Source organism: Cloeon dipterum, chromosome 1 (assembly GCF_949628265.1).
Source record: "Cloeon dipterum chromosome 1, ieCloDipt1.1, whole genome shotgun sequence".
NCBI lineage: Eukaryota > Metazoa > Arthropoda > Insecta > Ephemeroptera > Baetidae > Cloeon > Cloeon dipterum.
Genome location: NC_088786.1, coordinates 33,429,122 through 33,452,221, shown reverse-complemented (window position 1 = coordinate 33,452,221; position 23,100 = coordinate 33,429,122). Strand labels below are relative to the sequence as shown.

The 23,100-nt window shown below is 40.3% G+C and overlaps 2 protein-coding genes across 6 annotated transcripts; both read right to left on the bottom strand.

The window, feature by feature from the left end:
* Positions 1 to 45: 45 nt before the first annotated feature.
* LOC135948588 (uncharacterized) lies at positions 46 to 21,032 on the bottom strand. 5 transcript variants are annotated; one of them, XM_065497936.1, is made up of 19 exons: positions 20,807 to 21,032; positions 14,772 to 14,947; positions 7,585 to 7,835; positions 6,906 to 6,991; positions 5,936 to 6,167; positions 5,348 to 5,510; positions 5,066 to 5,291; positions 4,667 to 4,892; positions 3,949 to 4,375; positions 3,347 to 3,595; positions 3,196 to 3,287; positions 2,969 to 3,140; positions 2,708 to 2,881; positions 2,441 to 2,651; positions 2,157 to 2,383; positions 1,645 to 1,855; positions 1,423 to 1,552; positions 757 to 962; positions 46 to 699 (listed from the first exon to the last, which is right to left on the bottom strand). In XM_065497936.1, exons 2-19 carry the CDS (start codon positions 14,880 to 14,882, stop codon positions 548 to 550), a joined length of 3,546 nt encoding a protein of 1,181 aa, XP_065354008.1. In that variant the 5' UTR covers positions 14,883 to 14,947; positions 20,807 to 21,032; the 3' UTR covers positions 46 to 547. The 5 variants fall into 5 exon arrangements, with proteins under 5 accessions (XP_065354008.1, XP_065354006.1, XP_065354003.1 ...); XM_065497934.1 differs by lacking the exon at positions 20,807 to 21,032 and adding an exon at positions 17,864 to 18,023; XM_065497931.1 differs by lacking the exon at positions 20,807 to 21,032 and adding an exon at positions 15,034 to 15,166.
* Positions 21,033 to 22,103: 1,071 nt separating this feature from the next.
* On the bottom strand, positions 22,104 to 23,015 carry mRpS18A (mitochondrial ribosomal protein S18A). Its single transcript, XM_065484648.1, has 4 exons — positions 22,779 to 23,015; positions 22,579 to 22,721; positions 22,398 to 22,521; positions 22,104 to 22,330 (listed from the first exon to the last, which is right to left on the bottom strand). The coding sequence occupies exons 1-4, from the start codon at positions 22,897 to 22,899 to the stop codon at positions 22,161 to 22,163; spliced, it is 558 nt and encodes a 185-aa protein (XP_065340720.1). The 5' UTR covers positions 22,900 to 23,015; the 3' UTR covers positions 22,104 to 22,160.
* Between the last annotated feature and the right edge of the window lie 85 nt (positions 23,016 to 23,100).

Here is a 23,100-nt window from a genome sequence, read left to right as displayed (position 1 = left end):
ATTATTTCTAATCCAAAAAAAGGTTTAAAAAAACACGCAAACTCGTTCAGCTTTAAATAAGCAAATTTATTTTTGAGATCTTAAATAATTTTATGGATCACTATAAGTAACACTAAAACTATTCAGTCGAAGGGGAAGTTTGATCGCCACAATAATATATTGGAACATTAATTTACACAAAAGAGTGACTACCAAGTAAGAAAAATTTAATGATTTAATGGAAGTTTGTTATTTTAAATCGAAGGAAGAAAGATTTATGAAAAACTCGAATTTTTCTGGATTTACATCCAATGCTGATAGTTAAAAAACACAGTTTAGAATTTTTATAATGCCCGTGAGACCTAGATTTGAGTTGAAAAAAATATTTTCATGAAAGATTTGAGATTTGAAAATACTCCTTGAAATACACATGAAAAGTCATTATTATCAAGTCACACTGGAATGTTGAATGGAGGCAAAAATCTATTTTCTTTATATCTAAAGTTGGACAAATGCAGTGACATCGAGTAAAGAGATTTCTCGCACGTTGGAAATAATTATTATTTTGTTAAATCTTGCCAATTCTGTGCACAGACCAGCTGCGGAAAAGTTTCCTCGACTCCTTCTTGATTTCTCGGCCGTACGCAACCTCGACCTGAATAGAAGCGCCGGTACTCAGGTTCAGCCAGGTTTTCACGGGGCTTCCGTCGGTTAATGCATCTAATCAAAATGACAACATAATTATCTCCGCGTTTGGTATTAAGGTTTTTGTCATACCCTGCATGAGTTCTTCTATGGTCACTCTTCTGGACGCAACCAACTCTTTTCCAGTCGCCCTGATCTCAAAAAGCAGGGCTGCTTGTTTGGACACGCCTTCAGGAGTGTCTATCTCGAAAGCAAGGTTGAAAACCGGGTTTGGAACTGCTGGGATGAGCCGAGACTTTGCCAATGTTTTTCCGCCGCTTCTGTGGGATTTCTCAGAGCTGAAAATAGCACACAGTCAATAAGGAAATTGGGTTTTAATTAGTAGCCACAAAAATATTTGCTTTTCTAAAATGGGAACTGTTTTTATTTAATGTTCTTCATTAATGATTTAAATACAAATTCTCAGAGCTAAAAATAGCACAAAGTCAATAAGGAAATTGGGTTTTATTTAATTAATAGCCGCAAAAATATTTGCTTTTCTAAAATGGGAAACGTTTTTATTTAATATAATATTTACTAAAATAATTTAAAAAAAACACCATACAAATTCAATTAAGCCGCAAAATTTGTCACGCAGCTCAGTGTGGCGTGATATTACATTTTAATGGATCGTTTTAGCTTTATTTTGCAAGTACTGTTCGCCATTTCTTGCTTTTAATTTTTCTTATTTAATGTATTTATAAGAATAAACTAGAATAATGCCCTGATGCAAAAAACTTTTATGAGGAAAAAGTATACCTGTGAAGTTTTATTCGGCAGTAGACCTGGGCAATGTGCGACACGCAGAGTCCCTGCGCCTGGACAATTTTTCCCTCAATACCAAAAAACTTCTCGGGCTGTACCTCCTGCTGCTCATCAACCTTGAGGCCTGAACTCGGAAATGATTAGTATGAATGACAAGCGAGACGCGTGACACACATCAAAAGCAGAGGTGCCAAGCGAAGGGAGTGCAGTGCTAACCTGTGGGACGTGCACGGAGGCGGCAAGGGATGTTGGGTTGGGACACAGCATGTTTCAAGGGCTCACCGTTCAGCAAATCGGACGCGTCCGCCTCGCCGCCACCTCGCGGGTCAATGTTCAACGCCACTTGGCTCACGCCGTTGCTCGCTTCCTCGCCGCCCTGCATGTTCACCTCAGACCTGAATCGTCTCAGGTTGAAGCCCCTCTTCACCTGTGGTTTCCACCAGTTAGCAAATTTCAATGAAAATTGAAGCAAAATGGAATAACAATTTAAGTCAAGTGCCAAAAATAATTAACCATTTTTACTTTTATTTTTCACTCATGCTTAAAGCAGATATACATAAAAACCCCTTATTAAACAAAAAGAAAATTATATAAATTGCTGGGCAGTGCCAATTTTTAATCCTATCCGAAAGACTTGAGCCATATATCACATTTTTTTATTTTAATTCCTTAATATCATTAATATTTAGTTTTAAAATATTTTATGTTAAAATTATTGATCTCCTTGCCTTATTTTTCATAGTCCTGAAACTGTTGTATTGGTCACCCTTCTTCAGTGCTGGCTCGGGACTTGGAGTCAGCGATCCCCGTCCATTTCGGTGCACCTTCAGCCCATTTGGACTGCGTTCAGCGCTTGAAACCACCACTGAAGTGTGCGCTGGCGGTCCATTGGCGTAGTTATTGAAATTGTGCGCGCCGTTTGAGCTTATGGTCGGAACAACTGGAATTTTCGGAGCTGCAGCAAAACGTATATAAGTATAAAACAATAAATTTTTAGCAACCACGTGCTTACGGTCCAGGACGTGATGGTGATTGGAGCCAGACGACTGATTCGGCTTGTAATTCACAGTGACTGTTCTCATTGGCACTGGTGGTTTGTTATCCAGCGAGAGTTTTAACTTTCCTCGGTCTGTCATGTCGGTCGAGTTCCTCGGGGTCATATTCCTAGGCGTGTCGTCAGTTGCTGATGATAGAGATTGGTTTGTACTTAGTGGTGACGTGAACTGCGAAAAACATTTTAAAATTTTTATATTGAATGAATTCAGGAATACCATCTCACCCCTGTGGTTTCCGAAATAACTTTTACTCTGAGTTCTACAGATCCAGTCTTGACGCCCTGAAGCAGTTTCCACTGAGATGTGTCCAGCGCGGAAAATTGTCTAATCTCATCTACAGTCAATGATACGCTGCCTATGAAGTCTTTCATTCCCAGAACATCGTGGTCCCAAATCACCTGATAGCAAAAATAACCACAAATTAAAAAATATTACATTTCCTTGCTTCAATTAAATCTCCCGATTAGTGGGTTAAATTTATTTACCAAGTCTAGAGTTTCTCCCTGCCGTGGAAGCCCCATAATGGCGCTCTCTTCCCAAACAGGGTTTAACGTCTTCTTTTTAATGTTGGACTTATATTTACACTCTCCATTAATCTTCAATTCACAATAGGGGTCGCTAAAGCCGTTTAGGTCCTTTGCTTCCAAGTCTTTGGCCCTGCGAAGAAAAAGAAAATTACCCAAAATTCCTTGCTTTAAAATTGCAGGCTCACCTGATAAGATAAACCTCCATTAACCCTGAGCCCTTCGCTAGAAGGGAGCTAATGTCATTCATTTCTACTTCTTTGTGTGATAACAGTTGTTTCTGCAAATTTAATAATCCAGAGCATTTCGGACCACAATTGAAGGAAATTTATAGCTTACAGCCTGCTGCATCCAGTTGTTGGAGCTCCTTTTGCTCCGACTAGAGCTAACAGAGGAGTCGTCATCGTCTGACCCTCCTGGACTGTTGGCTGCAGCAATCGATCCTCGGGGGTGAGATCCTACGGATTGAGCGACAGCGCTAACTGCCTGGAACACTGCGGACACGGTGATGGAGCCAGAAGGTGCTGCTGCCCGCGGGGGCGAGTTTACGTTTAGAGGCAGCACCCGCTTAATCACCACTGGCTCTTCCTGCAAATAATAAAATAATCTTTAAGCTCGACTAGTGGAATAAATTTTTATGTATTGCATTAGATTTTATAGAAGTCGATCTTGACGGCTTAAGTGATGTAACATTTTATTTTGAGATGTGAAAAAATTAAAATAAATCTCTTAGTGGCATTTGAATTTTTTCTGTTATTTTACAGTCAGGAATGAAAAAAATTGAAATAGTTTCTCTGAGAAATTTAATTTGAATTTTTGTTAAAAAAAGAATGTTACTAGAATTTCGATTTTATTTCATGCATAGTTTAGCATTTTTTTCTAATAGAATGTGTGCATAAATTTCTAAAACTAAGCAAGTAATTAAAAAATTTCTCACATACCTGCGTGAGAGAGAAGTTTGTGATGCCCAGTAAGTCTGTGTCGCCGGTTTTATCCCTGCCCCAAGAGCACACGACGAACGACAGCATGGCTTGCGTGAAGTCGCTGACCAGGAACTGGGTCTTGGACTCCCACTGCGGGGTGCCAGTCGCCTTGACGTAGTGCGTCGTCTTGACCTTCTTCCTCCCGTTGAAGACCATGCAGTAGGGGTTGCAAGTGGCAGGTTCGCCAATTATAGCTAGGCCGTCAGCACTATGAACACAGATGAGCAGCACTCCGGACAGCCCCCGTTCCGACGGGTTGGACACAATCTCCTGCGGGCACTCCAGGTTGATTGGCGGCACAGACGTGTAGTCCAGCCGCATGCAAATGTTGGGAATCGAACCCGACGAAACTTTGGTCATCTTTTTGTGCAGCAGTGTTTCCACTCTGAGGAAGGAAAAAATTTGTAAATATTTTACCAACTATTAAACACACACTTTGAAAAAAAGGATTAAGAAGCCTTTCCTTTTTGCACTTTAAATGCTACAAAAGGTTTTTCTGTTGATTAGAGGACTCAAAAATTGTAGCTGGTTATTTTTTCAGAATTTTCCTCTGCCAAATAATTGAAATTATTAGTCTAATGACAGAATTATAAATTTTGTGCCAAAAAACCCTTTGAATTTGTCTCAAGAGGCTTCACTGGGAAGTTTTATTTGCACAGCAGAAAAAAATCCTTACACTTTAGTAGATTCAAGATTGTAGCTTGCGAGGGGCAATTCAAACTGGGCCAGCGTTATTGCGCTGACGAATCTTTTTGTCTTGAGCTTGATGAGTAGCGTGTCCGTGTGCAGGGAGGACACCAGAAAGGAGCCTGTATGCTGCCAGCGCGGCGCCAGATTTGAAGTCACGACCCTTTGGTCCCCGAGACACAATACTAGCCACTTTGCGTCGTCACCGCTAGCTGCTGAAATGGTAAAGATCCTTTTAAAACTTGAAAATCTATCAATTGGACCAAAATAAAATTTGTAGAAAACAAAATATTGAAGTAAATCAATGACAACTTTTAAAAACAAAAACGAAATTGTAGTTCTTCAATCGATATTATTGAATTTAAATGTTAATAATAATAATAGTTACCATTGTCTTTTGCTGCATTACATGCAGGTCCAGAGCTCATAGTCAGAGTGATGGTGAGAACGCCCTTTGCGATGGTCTCACCCGGTCCGTGGGCAGCTGACGGTCTGTCGGCGGACACCAGGTTCACGTCCAAGTGGCCAGGATCAACAAGTGATGTCACCAGCGCCTCCATCACCACCGAGTGGATCCAAGTTTTCAGCAGTGGCACCTCCATCATTTGAACAGCCTGCAGGCGAAGAAATTTTTTTAAAAATTTAAATTTCAACAAAGAAAAGCACCAACCTTTAAAATCCTGACGCTGAACCAAACCTCAGGTTTCTCAAGGAAGGAGAGCGTCAGGTGGGTGACGTGCGGGAAAGGCGCGTCCATGTTGAGGGTGAACGTGATGTAGATGCGGCCGGAGATGTTGAGCTTTTCCATGGCTAAGTCCAAGTCCATGCCAACCCTGTCAGAAAGCCAACAGACAATTGGGTCAGACGAGCAATTCCAGTAAAATGAGCATATTTCACGCTGCATGCACGCGCCGCCACTCGCATGCACGCCGTGTGCCAAATTGCATTAAGATAAATATGCGCTTTAAATGGCAAGCAGTAGCAGTGAAAAGTAGGATGCATATTTATTATATCTAGTTCACACAAGACTCGAAAGGCTGCTCCAATTACTTTAAACTAGTTGAAGAGCAATTTTTCTCTAGATAAAAACAAGCAGTAAAGTTGCCTCTTTTCTTTGAGTGGAGAGAGACGTATATAATGAGACAAGGAGCTTAAACTGGTGTGTTTTTTTGCGGCTGTTCATTTGTCAAAGGGCTCGAAACAAGAAACAGCTACTTAGCAAGGCTCGAGGGGGGATTACGACACCGGCTGTTCTCACCCCTTTCCAAATCTGGATCTGAGGATCATCCTGAAGTCATCACAGTCAAGTCTGACGTCGGCCTCGAGTGCCACTTGGTGGTTCAGCTTCAACGCCAGCCCCGCCGGAGGCCTGGCCAGGCTGGCGGGGCTCAGGGGTCGTCGCACGCCGCCCCCGCTCACGTCGAACGCCCGCACGCTGCGTACGTGGGGCGTCTGGTCGCCCAGGGTGAACTGGTGCAACTCCAGCCGCTCTGGTAATGAGCCGTTTGTTAGGTTAACATGTCAAGCGTCGCTAATGGAATTGTAGTGTGTGCAGTATGCAACTCGCTTCGAAGCTGAGCACGGCGGCACAGCACATTTTTCTTTTTCTAAGGCGCACTATACTGCTGCATGAGGGAAATCTAGATTTTTCCGAATGTCTGGTTTGGAATCAAAACCCAAATTTTGTTTAAAATTGGAAGGACGTCGGGACTAAATCAATAAATATTTACTAGGTTAAGATTTAGATTTTTCCAAACACCAACTAAATCCATTAAAATAGAGGAATGATGATCAAAGTTTTCCCATATTTAATCCGTAGATTAATCATGTTTCGCGTTGCAAATTTTCTGCATACTTAAACTTCGTTCATGCAATATGTATGAGTTATTAACAAACTAGTCAGCAAGTTTTACAAAAATTTATGGAGCGAACACTCTTTCACGAGAAAGCTACCGCACAAAGCTGTTGAAATAGCCCACTACATGTGTGTTTGACCATCATGGAAAATCCGTGCCATGCTCATTGTTGGAGAGGGCCATTTGTTTGCATTCGCGCGCCCAGCTTACAAGCACACAAGCGGGCGGGCGGCCGAAATAGCTTTAAAAGTATGCAACCGTGTGACAGGGGTACATACAAAGCAAGCCAGGCGCGCTTTGAGAGTCATCAACGATTTGAAGCACGCTCCAAAAAATTTGCCTTGCAGAACAAGCAGCAGGAAAAATACTCACCGACCATGGAAGGTTTCACCTCGTTCAAAAGCGGCTCCAAGTGCTCTCGGATCAGCGAATAGAGACTTGGCGAGCTGAACACCCACCTGTGTGCCAATCGGAATATATCGCAGCATCAGCAATTGGATCGTATCAACCACCGTCTTGACACGGATTTTGCGAACGCTTCAATTTACCCGAGTCGAGACTTTTTAAGAAGCATACTTGACACCCAGAAATAAATAATTTAGGTCAGAGAGTAAATTTTTCAGTTTAGGCTTTATTGACAAACATTGTTTTGTTTAAAAAACCAGTTTGATTATCATTATGCATTATAAAATTCAAATTTAAATTACTTTATTAAATTTTGTGTATTTTTAAACAGAGATTCGATCCTATTTAAGAGAATTATTCATAGACTTATTTTCTAAGGTTGTTGGTTTTTTGTGGCTGGTCATAAACAATGTAAATTTTGATGATCCCAATAGGATTAAGTAAAAAATAACATATTTTGCTTCCTCTTTTGATTGAAATGTTCCTTTAAAGTTAATTATTGTATGTTTAAAAGAAACAGAAAATGTAAAAAATTAGTCAATTAAAATTTATCAGCAACAAGGATGTTTATTATTGAAAAATTAAATGAACACTTTCAAAAATAAATTATTTTAGCATTTTAGACATTTTTGCATCATTTACTGACCATCGGTTGAGCAAAAAGTTGAACCACTCGGCGGTCTCATCAACGCTGAGCGCCCTCCTGCGAGCGACCCTCAGGGTCTCGTAGCGTATGGCACCCTCGACGAGCCGCCTCAGGGATGCCCTCCAGACGGCAGCGAGCAGAGCTAACAAGAGGAACAGCCACGCCACTGAGACCCCGGTCGCGCCCAGCGCCCAGCTCGCGAACACGCTGCCGGCCACGAACGCGAACATCCAACCCAGCTGTGCGTCCCTCTGCAAATAAAAACAACAAAATTATTGTCACCAAACACGCAACGCCCGACTGTTCTAGAATGTAGAGCTAAATTTGGCATGAGGGAAGAATAGTTGAGTGTTTTGTTACATTGAGGAAAAGTTTCCCGAATTCTATTGTTATTTTCCTGGGCAATATAAACATATGAACACGCAGACGTTAATATTGCAATTTTTTAAATCTCGTTTTGTATTTCATGTGAGTACAATTAAACCAAAAATATTTATAAATAATTTTATCGAAGCATATAAATATTACAACTTTCAATTTTCATTCAGAAACCAATATTGTAAACATTATCCTTGAATAAAATTTGCTGACACTCAACTGTTCGCGACAAGTGTCAGAGTTAATTAAGTGGGGAATTTTCGCCGCTTAATTGATAATCTCGATAGTGCTTCAACCACTTCATCGACACTTCAAACTTCTCAACGACCCTTACAATCTTAAACAAGGACCGAAAATGTGGGCGTGTTTGTCTGTCCTTATTTTACTATAATGCGAAAACACTTTATTTTGGCACGCTCCATTTCGCAAAATAGTTCATTTAGTTGGATTTAAGGGGTTAAATTTTATACCTCAATTTGTTGCAGTTGCTTAAATTAGTTTTTCAATTAAGTTTTAAATTAAATAAAAATATTCAGATAATTTCACGAGCAGCACTTTCAATGTTACTATTACTTAAACAATTATAATTTAAGTAGCCGCGTCTACATATTTAAATTTTAAATCTCAATTTAGTTAGTGAACAATTATTTCAAAAAAGTTCATATGTATTCATGAAGTGAATCATTTTAATTTAAAATTAAAATAATTAAATTGCAGTTTTATAAACATATTTTAAATAAACTAAAAATAATCTTTACTACTTATTTGCATTAATATAAATTACTTTAAAATAAAATTTGTAATTTGCGTGATGCAATAGGCTCAAACTCTCAACTTTGACCTCTTCCCCTGCATTAATTCTAGATGCTTTATTAGCCTCCACGCCTGGTGCGCTCTTTATCTCGATGGCATTTGATATTAAAGGTGTCAGTTTTTAGCAAAAGGAATAAAAGGTTAGGCCACACGCGAGCGGTGGCGGAGGCCAGGTCACGGAACTCGGAAAGTCTTTCCTCAGAGACAGCTGGCGGCTGAACAGCGTCGGCAGCAAAGGAGTAAGCACCAACAACTCTTTGAAGTCACGATTTCTGACTTGAGCCACCCTGTTGCTAATTAACCGTCGGAGCGAGTTAATAACTGTGGTGTTCAGTGACTTTAATCATCGAGCAGAGCAGAACGACTTTATATTGAAGTTCCCGCAGCAGAAGCCATAACTGTGCGAGCGTTCGGTTTCTTTTCGTTTTTCTGCTCCTTGATTATTCCTTTTGAAATATTGTCAATGCGGCCTGCAACAGATTTTAATTACTTTATGCTTGCTCGTAGTCTTTTTGTTTTTACTTTGAAATTTTGTTGAAAGAAAAATCACGAAAATCCTTACTTATTAATTTAACCTTTACTCTTTGGTATCTTCACAGAGCAGAAGTATAGAGTTTGGAATAAAAAGCAATCGATTCTATTTTTCAATGCGTCAATTTTAGATTCCAGGTAAGCACAGTAAAAGATATTTGTTTTTTAAAAACCGTCTTATTTGAAGCGAAATAACAGCTGAAACTACAAAGAACCTTTTAAATCCATCAGAATCACATGCGAATCTTAAAATGTAGTGAACTAAACATATTGCAAACAGTTTGAATCTTTGGTGCAAAATTATTTTGCAACCAAAAATCTAGCTCTTCAAGCACTTTTTGTGTAATTTTAAATCGGTTTATTCTAGAGATAAAATAATCGTTTTTATGTTAACCCTAAACCCATTTTAGTAGGTTTTGTTGTTCTTTGACGATTCACAAAACTCGGTTTTATATTTTTTTGTTTTAAGATGACATCGTTTTTTATTTCGAAAAAATACGGTTTTCGTATATTCAATAAATATTTGGAAACAATAAGAAACTGCCAATTTAATGTTTAATTTATTAATGAGTGTTAATTTGAAGCCTATATTACGTGAAAATTGCAACCCCCTAAAAATACATTCAAAACTGAGCCTTAAACCCGATAAAAGTAGTCATCTTCTTCATATAAAAAGCCGTCTGCAATCCTAATTAACATACCAGGACTTCAAATAACTTAATATTGGGAGAAAAGTCTTTTTATATACTATACGAATATAGCGTTTTGACTTGCAGACAGATAAATTTACATGATACACACGCATTCATGAAGGGAGCAAATTACTTTAATGCATAGGACACCTGTCAGATATAAATTGAAAATTTGCCAAGTACATAAATATGCGGACTCCATAAACAGAATCGTGAGTCATTTTCTTCTGAATAAATGAAAGATCAATAGCAAAAATGAGGACGAGCTGATTTTTTCCTTTTTTTTTTGTGTGTGATCAAATCAATACACAATATCGCCCCCTTTTTATGAGCATTATATGTGTATTACAACGCCTGGGGCACGTCACTGATACGCAAACAAAATATTGAATAGTTCATGAGGCTGATTCGCTGTAATTGAATTTTAAATCCAGCCGACCTCATCGCGAGGTGGCCTGCTCTGTTCTGTTATCAAGTGCGCGCATGCATGATGCAACCGCCGGCCGTCGCATCAGCAAATCAACACCGCGCGATACCAATCAGAATTTATGGCGCTTGCTAATTTGAGTGAACATAGCTAATTAAACTCGACTCTCAGCGACACACACTTGCGGAAAATTCCCACGCCCCGCCGTTTATTTAGCAGAGCTGCGTCTGATTCCAATCCACAGGCTGCAAATCTGTTCGCGCTTTGTTTTCGATTCGGTAAAAGACGCACCGCTTTGTGATGCTTTCGCCTGGCAACGACGAAATGCGCCTTCTCTTTCCGCAGCCGACGCCCATAAAGCGATCCAAAAAGTATCGGTGGAGTAAATATTTGTACGGATCACGCGCGCGTCTTGCGTGATCGCGGAACATCAAGGAGTGAGGCGTCAGTCGCAGGCACTCGCAGAAATGTCTTTGAAAACTCGGCTTGCCTGTTGGCATGCGACAGCCCGATTTTTTGCCAATGACAACAAACTTCTTTGACTATAAAAAGATACGAAAGTTAATCAATGTTGTCACCCTAACGCGTGTTTATTTTTTGCTGATAAAAATCTAAATGCAATTCTAGCACCTTTAGAAGAAAGCAACAAGACGCGCAAAAACATATATTTTTTTATCCTCTGCCCAGCACTTTGCGTGGGCTATGAGCCCACTATTGACACCGCCGAGAGGATAACTTGGGGCCCGAGTGGCTGCAGAGGAGCTTGGACCAAATCAGCGGGGGCCAGATGTGCGATAAAATTGGTTCGCACTGCGCAGATCCAAAATGGCGTCTGAATGTGGGGAAAAAAGCTCTCTTTGGATTCCTGTACGAGTGTCGAGAGTTTGTTTTTAAGATTCAAAAGACAAAATTAGTACAAGTAATGCAAATTATGCTACAATATTCTTTTAGCGCATTTTCACGTGACCGTTTTTTCGCCCCAAACTCCACCGGACGCCATATCTGCGCGTTGCATGAATCTGGTCCCTGCTGGGCCAAATGTGGCTTTTTATTGAAACGCCAGACATTTGTCTATTTATCTCTAATGTGGTACTTTAAAGAAACTATTATTTTTGTTGAAAATAAAAACAATCAAAAGACAAACTAAAAATTGTAGACAACAGAAGTCGTTCAACTCATTGTTTATCTGTTTTTAAACCAGCCAGAGTGTGTGTGTGTGTATCAATTTCGTAAACTCGTTTACCAAAAGCTCGCGGTGAGCTTTTATACACCGATTTCATCAGCAGGCGCAGCAACGTTAATGCTCTCCACAAATGTACGAGGTGACTGCGACAACCTGGCCAGACGGCGGGCAATTTACATTTCGGCATCGATTGTCTGCGTGCGTGTCAATGTGAATCACGTGAGCGGCAGATTCGGGCGTAAAAAGTGGCCGGTCAGGAAATTTTCACGGTCTCTGAAGCCGTATACCGTCCACACACACACACGTGCTGCACACACGGTACTTGGCTGACTTCTGGCAATGACATTTTGCACTTGGATCCACTCGGAAAAAGGCTTAATGGTCTGCTCTGCGGCCACTCGCTGCCGCGGTCACGGTTTTGCATGGCATTGCAGACGGAACGACTCCCGTAACATCTGCTTTGTCGCTAATTTGAAAGCGGCCCTCTGTGCACATTTCTGTCTCTGCTTATATTGTAGAAAGACGCAGGATGCATGCTAATCAAAACTGTAATCTAGTTTTTAATATCATTACTATTAATAAAATTGCTGAGGTTTTTAGTACGACCATTCTCTAATAATGGTGCAAACAACTTTTTTTGTAAAAACAATGGCTCAAAACGAATATTAAAAATTACCTATTTGATTTCGACACCGTTTTCAGTGATATTTTGATCAAGTGAAGTAAAAATTTGTGGACACTTTGAAGTTAGAAACTCTCGTAGACATTAATTAGCCAATAAGTTAGCTCCAACAAGAAGTTGTTGCTTAATAAAATATAACCAAAAATTTGTTTTAATAACAAAATGGTAAAAAGTTCAACTATAAGGGACCTCAAAAACAAAATGGTGTGTGCAAAAACATTTTTATACCATCAATCCATCAATTTATGCCACCACAACAAAATAGTTGGTATAAATTTGATAAAAGTTTAGTGCACAGTACAATTGCGAAACTCATAAGCATCCTTATATATACCCCTAATTGGATTAAAGCGTAAAACTAAATAAAAAAATGAAAGAAACCGGTGAAAAACTTTATAAAACACCAGAGTGTCCTGCGATCGATTTCTTAAGTAATCCGCAAACGGATGACAAATGTGTGTTCAGTCGAAAGAACGTACAAATATTTAAGGTATAGAAACAGAAGTCATACAAATTAAAACATACACGTTCGTTTTGGAAGAAACGTGAGTATGGATTCGCCGTATATATTATTTTACAAACCGAAACGGGCCAAATAAGATTAACAAAATTCGGTATGAGTGGTGGCACGCGAACGAGGGGAAAGCATGAATTTTCAATTAGGTCTGTACATAGTCCGTGCTAGATCATTGTCTGCGTAATTGAGTTGGCGTGTGTACCGATCCAAAGCCTGGGGGCAGACCTTTTAGTGTGGCCAGTAAATAAAAAACAATTGCAACGCACCGCAACACATTCCCGGGCCTTGGAGGCGACAAAAATCATCGACTCTCCAATCCCTGCTGCAATAATTGCTTTTCGCGAGACTTCCGATGATTCTGCGGCCGTCCTTCCTCGAACTTGAGCTGGATGTATTGATCACCGCATAGGTGACGCATTAATATTCTGCAAAGGTGCACACTCCACTTTTCGCTTCTTGGCCGCTTCAAATGCAAATCACCAAGCTGCGCGCGGTCTCGGTAAAAGACGAATTACGACTCTCTTAAATAAATGAAGGTTGGTACAAGTCTTGATTTACGCCGAATTGTTGCATGCTTTGAGAGAGATTTACGCACCAAAGTGAAAGCCAAAGGTATTGCTCCATTTCTCTCGACGCTGCTTTATACAGATTGGACCACCACAGAGGGTCGTAAGGGAAAATGTGTGCAGCTTGCAAAGCATGAAAGTGGAATGTTATCTTGGAGCTAGTGACTACACACACAAGGTGCTCTTTCAATATTTGAAATTGTATTGCAAATTTTTGCTTGCACTTAGCTTCATCTGTTCCATTCCTGAAATTGCTTCGTGTTCATAAATAACCTCCATTAAAACGTAATGTGACGTAATGTATCCATGAAATTGAGAAAATATGGATAAAAAGCACAATCATATAATTTAACGTGGAATGCACACACTACAAATAAATATTTAGATAATTATTATTTTTGTTTAATTATCTTGCTTTGGTAGCATTAGAATAATAATTTTGTGAAGCATTCAACATAACTGTTTCCTTTAAAATATATTCAATTTATTGGTTTAATTGGATAGTGAGAGAAAGTTTGTATTTGTAACAGTTTACAATACATTTTATATGAACAGGCACTGCTTAAAAATCAAATCCAGATTCATTCATAGAGTGCCAAATTTGTTCCAAACGACTCCTGATATTATGTTTTGATTTTTTTTACTATCTCCGTCTTATGTGTGTTTTATTTGAGCTTATCGTATAATGAATCATCTTCATTATGGAGCAGAAACACGACTATACAGACTACCTTGATCATGAATAAAAGTTTCTAAGATTCCTTTTTCTATATACATACAAACTATTTGATTCGCAACCTCCGAAATGACTCTATGTTTGCAAAGGTTCCAAGGTGGCGTTCAAACAGTTCGGTCTTGACATTGACCTGAATTGTCTAAAACAGGTTGATCGTGAGTTTTACGCATTCTGGAAACTACTCCAGACCGACCTATCTTGAGGGCATCTGGCGCAGAACAATAAAGTCGCGCAGATAATTGAATTGCGTTATAAATTACGCACTTTTACAATCGACCAATAAATGGTATCTGTAGCGTGTTCTAATTAAAAGAAATGGATTGTAATTTATCGGTAGATCACATGCAATGAAATAATTGGTTGAACCAAATGAAATCAGATAAATAACGGAACATTTTCTACATTTAAGAACACAATCTAACATTTGAACAAAATTAATGAATCCCTTCTAATTAAACAATTCATTTTTAGCATTGAAAATGAATTTTCAACTCTCAAGGAACTATATAATGAGCCCAGATCAATAAAAGTAACTTTGCACAATGCGATTTTTACGTTTTACAATCGGCAATAGGAGAGACATTCGCACGGAACGCTTCCTTGTTAACGAAGAGAGAGTCAAGGTCGCGTCCTCACGCGACACGCAACAATGGGCTTCTTACCTGAGATTTGTTGGCCAGCTCCGTTTCGTAATCGTCGTCGGCCGACGTCAACGTGCTGGTGCTGTCCGCCTTGCTCCTTGAGCTGGGAAGGTCGCCCATGATCGGCACCATTGTGTCCTGGCTTTGCTTGGCGCTCAGGTCATCGGAGTGCCTCGCGCTGCTCGACCGCCGCAGATCTACCAACATTAAAAACACGAACGTTAAAAACTTCCTGCGAAAATGCGATACAATTTATGTACATAGCAACGCCGGACGTTACGACCTTTGCCAAAATTTCGCTCAAACGCACCTGGTGCCGGCAAATCAAACCGCACTCGTCGTCGACGGAGCATCAGACGCTTTCTGACTTGTGAGTCGACGGTGCAGTGCAACCCGATCATATAATCTAATCTTTGATTTTATTTTTCATAAAAGCACGCTGTGAAATTTGTATACGTATGTGTGGTTGTCACTTAATTATTGTTATCATTATCAGCTCATTGACTAATAAAACTTTACTTCTTGATCCAAAGCGGGGCAAAAACAATAAACAAAAACAAAGAAGTAATAATAATAAATTGACAATAACAAAATTGAAAATTTTATAATTTTCTCTGTCAAAGGAAAAATGAATCCTTTATAGATTCCCTTTTCCTGGGGGGTATTTTATTTACTGGTTGAGCAATTTAGTCTTAATATGGAATAGCGTGGAAACTGGAAATTTAGCATATGGTTTAGACATTTTGGATGAAAAATACGTTGAACCGGGAAAACAAGGCATATAAAGGGAAAGCGCTGCAAGCTGCGTCAAATAACACGCATCTATCATGTTCCATAAAAGGCACGCACATGTTTGTGAATTCTCTTCGATTTTGCGAGCAATCGCACCAAAAGCTCTGTATATTAAATTTTTTTCCTTGTTGCGAAATACACTTGAGGGTTGCGCAACGCTGTCGGATCAATAGAACCCTTACAAATTATGCACGAGATATTTTATAAAAACAGGTATATTGTGCAAAATAGACAAAAGTCAATCAGTCCCAATTGGATCGTAAATTACGGCGCGGCTGCACGGAAGACTCTTGAATCTCCTTTTTCGCCTAATTGCAGCAACTCGCCTTCCACGAAGGACGAGTCACTGCGTGAAATATTCACTCCAATCATGGATATGAGGAGAAAATCAAATCAGCGCAAACGGGAAATTGAACCTGGTTTTTTCTGCTGCGCGCGATGAAAAATTCAATTTAGGCCGGCCCCGTGGAAACAGAAACAGCGGTTTAATTGAATTTTTAATGCGCGGCCGAGCACACTACGAAAGGTCGGCGAAAGCAGGCTAATGTAATTAAGCAGAATGTGCACTTTGCATTATTGATTCGGTGATGAGATTCAACTGAGAGTCAGGTCCCATGTGATTGTGCGACTTTGCAGTTGGATGTATGTTCTACCTGCGGCACACAATGATGGCGATTGTTGTTGTTAACCGCACAAAGAGTCTCCCGTGTGTTCACGCGAATTCGCCCTTCGGCCAGATTAGACGCACACTGCTGCAATTAGTTGCATGCGAATTGCTTTCGCATGCGCTTCTGCCCCGCTGCGCTAACATTTTAAGACTTCGAGTGCAGCAGACGTCTTAATCAGGAGATAGTCGCACGCAAACCTCCAGGGCAAAATTGATCCGAATCTGAAAAAGCAGCAGTCCTTTGATGTTTTATCCTGTATTTTGGGATGAAAACCTATACGGTAAAAATTCATCGTGGACGAAAATAAGTCGAGCAGAGTCAAGACGCAAAAAAGGCCCAATTTGAATAATTGGCTCTGGAGCTGGCATTTCAAGGAAATTGCGCATCAACATGATTTCGAATGCTCAACAAGTTATTTCAACGAAAAATCGAGGACGCACAAAAATGATATTTAGCTTAGAGTGGATTTAAAACAAAAAACAGAAAATCGTATACTTTTTACTCCGTATAGAAAATTGAAAATTAGGCGAGAAAAATAATCTCTCACTTGATTGTGCTTGTTTCGGCCCATTAGAAATATTTTACCAAAAAAATTAACACTGCAGTGAGTTTTTATTCTCTTTCCAGCCGTGGAAAATGATTGAATTCACTAATTGCTTAGCAAAATTAAACAGAGATTAAGTGACGAAATTCACGAACGTCATTTTCACTTTTAATATATTTCTGCGCAGAGAGTGGAACTAAGTTATCATTGCGAGTTGACGCAATTAAAAATCCTTTTATCTCCGACAGTCGGGCGAAGAGCAAATTCATTTCGAGTGAGAAATTCTTTCGCACGAGCGCAGAGAGGAAGTAAGCAATTAGGGGACAGCCGCGAACCAAATTGCGGGAGGAATCCTCTCGGCCATTACAAAGAAACTTTGCGCCGCATGAGCAGATAGCTCGCTGCTGAAGTAATTTTCGCCCTTAACGCTGCAAAATTTGTGAACATACATACTCGCGCGCGGCAGCAAACACATAATTCTTTAATTATTCACGATTAGAAAATTGATCCGCTCGCGTCGCATTAATAATTGTTTTGACGCTCAATTAAAGCTGACGCAGCTGCATAATCGGATTGGACATTGCGCATTTTTCCACAACAGCTCCTGATTTTACTAGGGACGGGAATCATTCATTAGCAAAAGAACATGGAAATATAAATGAGAGGCGTCTAAGTTTTTCGGCTCCATCAGATTTTAGAAAGAAGAGAAGATTTTTTTAAAGAAGATAATTGGTCCACATATTTGATTTTCAGCGATGTTGACACCTCTGTACCGGTATCAACACTCAACCATTTTGCACCAAAACAGAGAATTCACAGAATTCAAATATCCGTAGCCATGGAGATTTAAAAAAATAAATAAACAAATAAACACCACAAAAGTCGAACTCATTTCAGTTCGACGCCGCGGACATTTACATCATCCGCACGCATTGTTTGTTGACCAAACAAACAACGAAAATAGCTGGACCCGTAAAACAGGCGCGAGTGCTGACGCCACGCTAGCGTCGGCAATTTCGGCGCTAGAATCGCATCCCAATCAAAGGAGACGCGAACTGGCAATTTTCAATTTGCGGATTGATAAGGAGCCGAAAGAAATGAGTGGTCACCTCTTTTGGTCGGACTGGGCGTCCGCTGCTGCTTGGTGAAGTGCTTCTCGAAAAAGGACAGCATGCTGCGGCTGTCCACCTGCCGACGACTCCGTGTCACATTCCGGCGCGCCAACCGTGAACCCACCGAGCCAACTAATCGCGGCCTGCACCTCGCCTCGACTGAGCACCGAGTGTGAGTGAGCACTCGCTGGTTCTGCGCACTCGGCTCGCTGGCCTCGATTCCTGCATCCCGCACTACACCAGCGCTCTGGACGCACGGTCAATATTGGGCGGAAGAGAGAGCGCGAGAGCGAGAGAGAGAGAGAGAGAGAGAGAGAGAGGCGCATGGCAGGGCATATCTAACAAGTGGAAGCGCTGTCGGTCCTTTTCATTATCGTGCGCCGCATTGACTGGGCTTTCTTTCCACCTGAAAGCCTGGCGACGACGGATTTTGTTTCCCTGAAGAAGAAGAAGCACGTCCATGCTCACCGCGAGGACAAAAGCAAACGTTCTCCGTGTGTTGACTTGCAGAAATCGAGCGGCCTTTCATATAGTCCAGCTTTGACTTTATTTATTTTTCGTCTTCGTTTTCGTGGAAAGGCGCTTGATGGGCGCAGGAAGTCATTAAAATAGGGCTTACTGCAAGAAATATCACGCCCGTAAAACTCTATGGAAAAAAATTTATTTGGGATCTTTTCGGCTGCTGTAATAAAGAAAGTTTCTTTATTAGATCCTACTTTATTTGAGCTACGAGCAGCACTGTGTGGGTCACAAAATTTAATTTCCGCTCCGCAGGAAAAGCAATAGAAGTGAAATTGAACACTCTCTGTGGGCTCATTTCGAGCTTCAGGAAATAAAAGAAATTCACAAATAAAGCACGTCTGGGGCTCGGTATCTTTTTTGTCGACAACTTTTCTGCAATTTCCCAAGCGATGCTATCGATTTTCGTCAATAATCCGGCCGGAATTCTCACTCAGCTTAAAGTTCACTCGCGCTGGCAGCAATCTAAAGACGGAGAGCAGCTTTCATCCCTTGGCATAATTATACACGTGTGGTAGCGGATATGACATAACATTCAACAAGCAATGCTTTCTCTAACAGTGCATCAATATCACACACAGACAGACATAATTGCAAGCAAGCTAATCATCTGCTGAGTATATTAGCCGCAAACATAAACCACACTGCTTATTTACGTCTGTCATAGCCATTCAAAGGGCTGATATTTGTAGCCAGAAGCGCCCTATATGATGCAATATTGTTCATCCGAGCTTCGTCGTAGAGTAAACTTGATCTAATTAATTGATAAAATGTTAGAAAGAAAAAAATTCCGAGCAAAAATAGTTTCTGACAAACTTTGCGAATAAATCAATAAAAGCAAGATACAATAATTATGTCAAAATTGAGCAAATAAGTAATTAAAATTCAAGCAATTTGAACGCTGTGATAACAGCTGGACAAAATGAGATTGCTCTTTCCTTACATAATTAATTGGTGTGTGTCGCCATTTTCAATTATTACAATCACGATTTTCCAATCAAGAGGCTTAACAATAGCCTGCAATATTGTATGTATGCACGTTTGCTCCAATATGCAGTGCCAAGGCCTTTGTGCCGAAGAGAACCAATTTACATCAATTTATAAAATCTTCATTGCTGACGGAGCGCGCTGACGCTTATTGAGTAATCTGCTCGGCTAAATATTCCACAGGGAGTCTCGGAGTATAAAATTCCAGGAAAAGCTTATGCATCAGTGGCGCAGCAGATTTTCCGACCATTTATTATTTTTTGCTGCACGCGAAACTCTCAGCGCTTGCGGGCGCATTTCGCAGAAAGTGCTCTTTCCGCTTTTACCACCCGGCTCAGTTGGCGATGGAAAATGCTTTCCGGCAGGATGACAAGAAAATTGTTCGCAGTTTGTCCTCACATCTGCATTATTTGAGAAGCCGCGGGGCGTAATTCGCCTCGTATAATGGCTCTGCTGCAATTTCACCCAGCCTCATTTGCATAAATTTGTGTCGAAATTGCCAGTGAAGCGAGTGACGCCTCCGCACAATTAAAGGAAACCCTCTGAAATAAACTCGTATCACAAACCTTATATAATATTTCAAGAGCGAACCCTTGTGAGATTATAATTAAAAATTGACTGAAAGAAAATTTAAAAAAATATATTTCTAGTGACCATGAAACGGTATTTTACGCCGAATACCGACAGCCTCCCCTTTGGCAAACATGATTAGTCGTGTTTTGTTTATTCATATCATTACTCATTACTCAAATTAGTTCATCCCTTATCTACGTGCGAGCATAAACAGCGATAACAACAAGCGTAAATTAATATTTGCACTCGCTTTTCGACAGCTACTATACACGGAACCCTTTTTTATTATCGTACGGACGTGCTTACTACGCGACTTCCTCCCCTACCTACGAGCACCCTCGGCGCGGGGTTGCGCACGAGGGGCCGAGTTGCGTATTTGTACGCGCGGGAGAAACGTGATTCAGTAGCACACGGCATGCAGTCGGCAAAAAATCGATAAATTTTGGCGTCCTTTGCTCTTACGCTGGCCGTAAACGCGTTATCAAATAATGTTTTCAAACACGAGCGGCGCGTTGAAATTTCGCAGCTGATAATTCTGGCCTGCGAAATGCGTGCTGGACACACAGCATCACAGCATCACCACCACGATCATTTCAATCGCGCGGCAGCTAATTTTGGAACGCCGCACTCGCACTCGCAGGTTAAAAATAATATTTCACTACTGCTTCGGCGGTCGTGATTATTTAAGTGACAGAAAAGCAAATCACGGCCGGCTCATTACCGTGGCATCAGTCCATTGAAATTGAAACAAAACTCAGTTTTTTTAATTAATTTGACACCTTAACACTTTCACATAAATTTTATGAGCTATTAAATTTCATTAAAAATAGCGTCACAGTTGAAATGAATCCTTCATCTCACCTTTCGCTCCGCTTGCACAACACGTCGAATTTCCTAATTGGACCTGTCCGGCCGGCGCAATTATTTGTTGACAAACAATCGCAGAACGCTTTCATCCGCGGCTGCAACCACCGCCAGACTGCACTTGCGTGCGTGTCGTTGCACACACGGGGGAACAAGGGGTGAACGAGACCCCTTGTCTAGCGCGCCACAAGGGCCAGATGGAGCTTCTGCCCGCGGCCACGCATCTTTCTGCTCAATCAAATCAAACTGGAGCGCCTTCCTTCTGCTTGCGTCGTAACACCCGCCGGCTTTCTAAATTTTCTTATTGGCTGTGAAAAAGCGGCGGCCTTGACACTTAGCTTGTCTCTTATTTCGCGGTGCAACTGGAATAATTTCAGCGTCTCAGCTTGTAAATGGTGCTAAGGAGATGAAAAAATCGGATATTTAAAAACTAATTATTTCCCTTTCAACTAACATAAATAAAATATACATATTTTATTGTATTGACCACATTAAAATACATATAAAAAACAGAAAACTTTGCCCTGCGGTTAATTGAAGTCTTATATCGTTGAATTTTGGAGTTTCAAAAAACAGTTAAGACGTTTTAATTAAAAATACAAGTTCCTAATTTAGAAAATGTTCTTTAAAAAAATATGGTGTCAAAGCCAAGACAATTTATCTAAGTGTTAACAAAAATTATAATTTTTTTTTTTTTTTTGTAAATTGGAAACATTCCCTAAATAAAAGCGGAAATTTCTAGAGGTTGTGCTGCGCCAGCCGGAAAATTTTGGATCAAGTGGGCAGCTGCCAGTCACCGTGAATTTGGACTTTTGATTTTGCACGAGCCGCTGGTGAAAGGGTCAAAAATTAAAAAGTGCGGGAGGAAAAAGGTCTTCCAACCCTCCAGGCCGTTAATCACTATCAAACTTCATGTCTAAAATATTTTCAGCTGCGCCAGACGCCAGGCAAAAAAGCCGGTTCCACTTGTTTTGCTTGTACGTCGAGGATGAGAAAATTAAAAATTGTCCAAAGAGATCAACTACAGAATTATTTGGAGCACTGGTTTGCATTATTTAATTCTAAGCCTAGTAAGTAAACCAGGCTTTTGAAAGACCTACAAGTTGCCCTGTACATCTATATTGACCATGAATAATTTTTAAAGAGTGAGCGTTCCTTATCTCGCTATTGAAGAGAAATTTAAATAAGAAATTGCTGCAGAAAAGAGAGAAACGCAGAGTCAGTTGGTAGAGGGTGTAATTAGCCATAAATATTATGATTTTGAACTGTTTGTAAAACAGACCTCAGAAACATGTACTAATTAAATCTTCTTGTTTATTTTCTGATAATCAAATTTATCAAGCATGTAAATTTAAACCTTCTCGTAAAAGTTTCTTTTCTTCCAAATCCATTTCCATTCCGGCTTGGGTGGTTTCCTCTTTCCGATAGTTGATTCGTCAAAGTAGCTCTTGAACTTCTTCCATTGGCCTCTCTTCTCCGGATCCTTTTTACTGTATGTTGGATTCAAATTGGACATCAATCCTGTAATCCAGAATGATCAATATAAATCGATAAATTATGTTTATAAATGCTTGTCTGCGAAACTTACCTGCTTTGTGTGCCATGGTAACCATGGTGCCGATCCTTTTCTGTTGCTTCCTGCACAAGCCGGTGGTTCGTCTTGGAAGCATCAGTCCATCAGGCCGCACAAACTGGCTCAAGATCAATACATCCTGAAAAAATTGTTCTTTAATCAATGGGCGGGTTTGAATTGGTGGCTTAAAACGTACTGTGTGTTTGACTTCAACTCCTAGGGCGCAAATAGAGCAGACATCTTTATTAGTAAATGACTTTTCCAATATCAAATTGGATTTAGGAAGGTCAACATAAACTCCTTCAATGGTGAGGTTGTTTCCCTCTCTTTTCTCGTGAACTGAAAAGCGCAGATTGAACTTATTAATTCTGCATGATTTTAATCAGAAGTACTTACTTTCTTTCAGCCTATTGACGGAGGACAGTGTGAATGGTCTCAAAATTTGGTTGGGGAAGATTCCAATTTTGCGAGCAGCAAATGCCCCAATTTGAGACAGAACTTGTAAATTTCTAAACATTGTGAGAAGAAATTTACACTGTACTTAATTTAGCATTCACACACAAACTGAGGGCTTGTAAATTAAAAAAAGACTTCACCATGAACTAAAATTGTTTTCATCGGCAATCATGGCACGGAGCTGCACGGAGCTAATGTTGACACAGTTTAGCCAACATAATAAATAACAAAACACCCAAAATGCTCTGTTATGCCAGTTTAT

What these genes read in the sequence shown, in the direction of transcription:
- mRpS18A (XM_065484648.1), bottom strand. Translation starts at nt 22,899, where the DNA reads ATGTTTAGAAATTTACAAGTTCTGTCTCAAATTGGGGCATTTGCTGCT. An exon ending in CGTCAATAGGCTGAAAGAAA is followed by an intron (nt 22,722 to 22,778) that starts GTAAGTACTTCT and finishes TGCGCTTTTCAG; the next exon opens with TTCACGAGAAAAGAGAGGGA. An exon ending in GAGTTGAAGTCAAACACACA is followed by an intron (nt 22,522 to 22,578) that starts GTACGTTTTAAG and finishes CAATTTTTTCAG; the next exon opens with GATGTATTGATCTTGAGCCA.
- LOC135948588 (XM_065497931.1), bottom strand. Translation starts at nt 15,151, where the DNA reads ATGATCGGGTTGCACTGCACCGTCGACTCACAAGTCAGAAAGCGTCTG. An exon ending in AGATCCAGATTTGGAAAGGG is followed by an intron (nt 5,511 to 5,935) that starts GTGAGAACAGCC and finishes GCTTTCTGACAG; the next exon opens with GGTTGGCATGGACTTGGACT. An exon ending in TCAGGACTATGAAAAATAAG is followed by an intron (nt 1,856 to 2,156) that starts GCAAGGAGATCA and finishes TGGAAACCACAG; the next exon opens with GTGAAGAGGGGCTTCAACCT.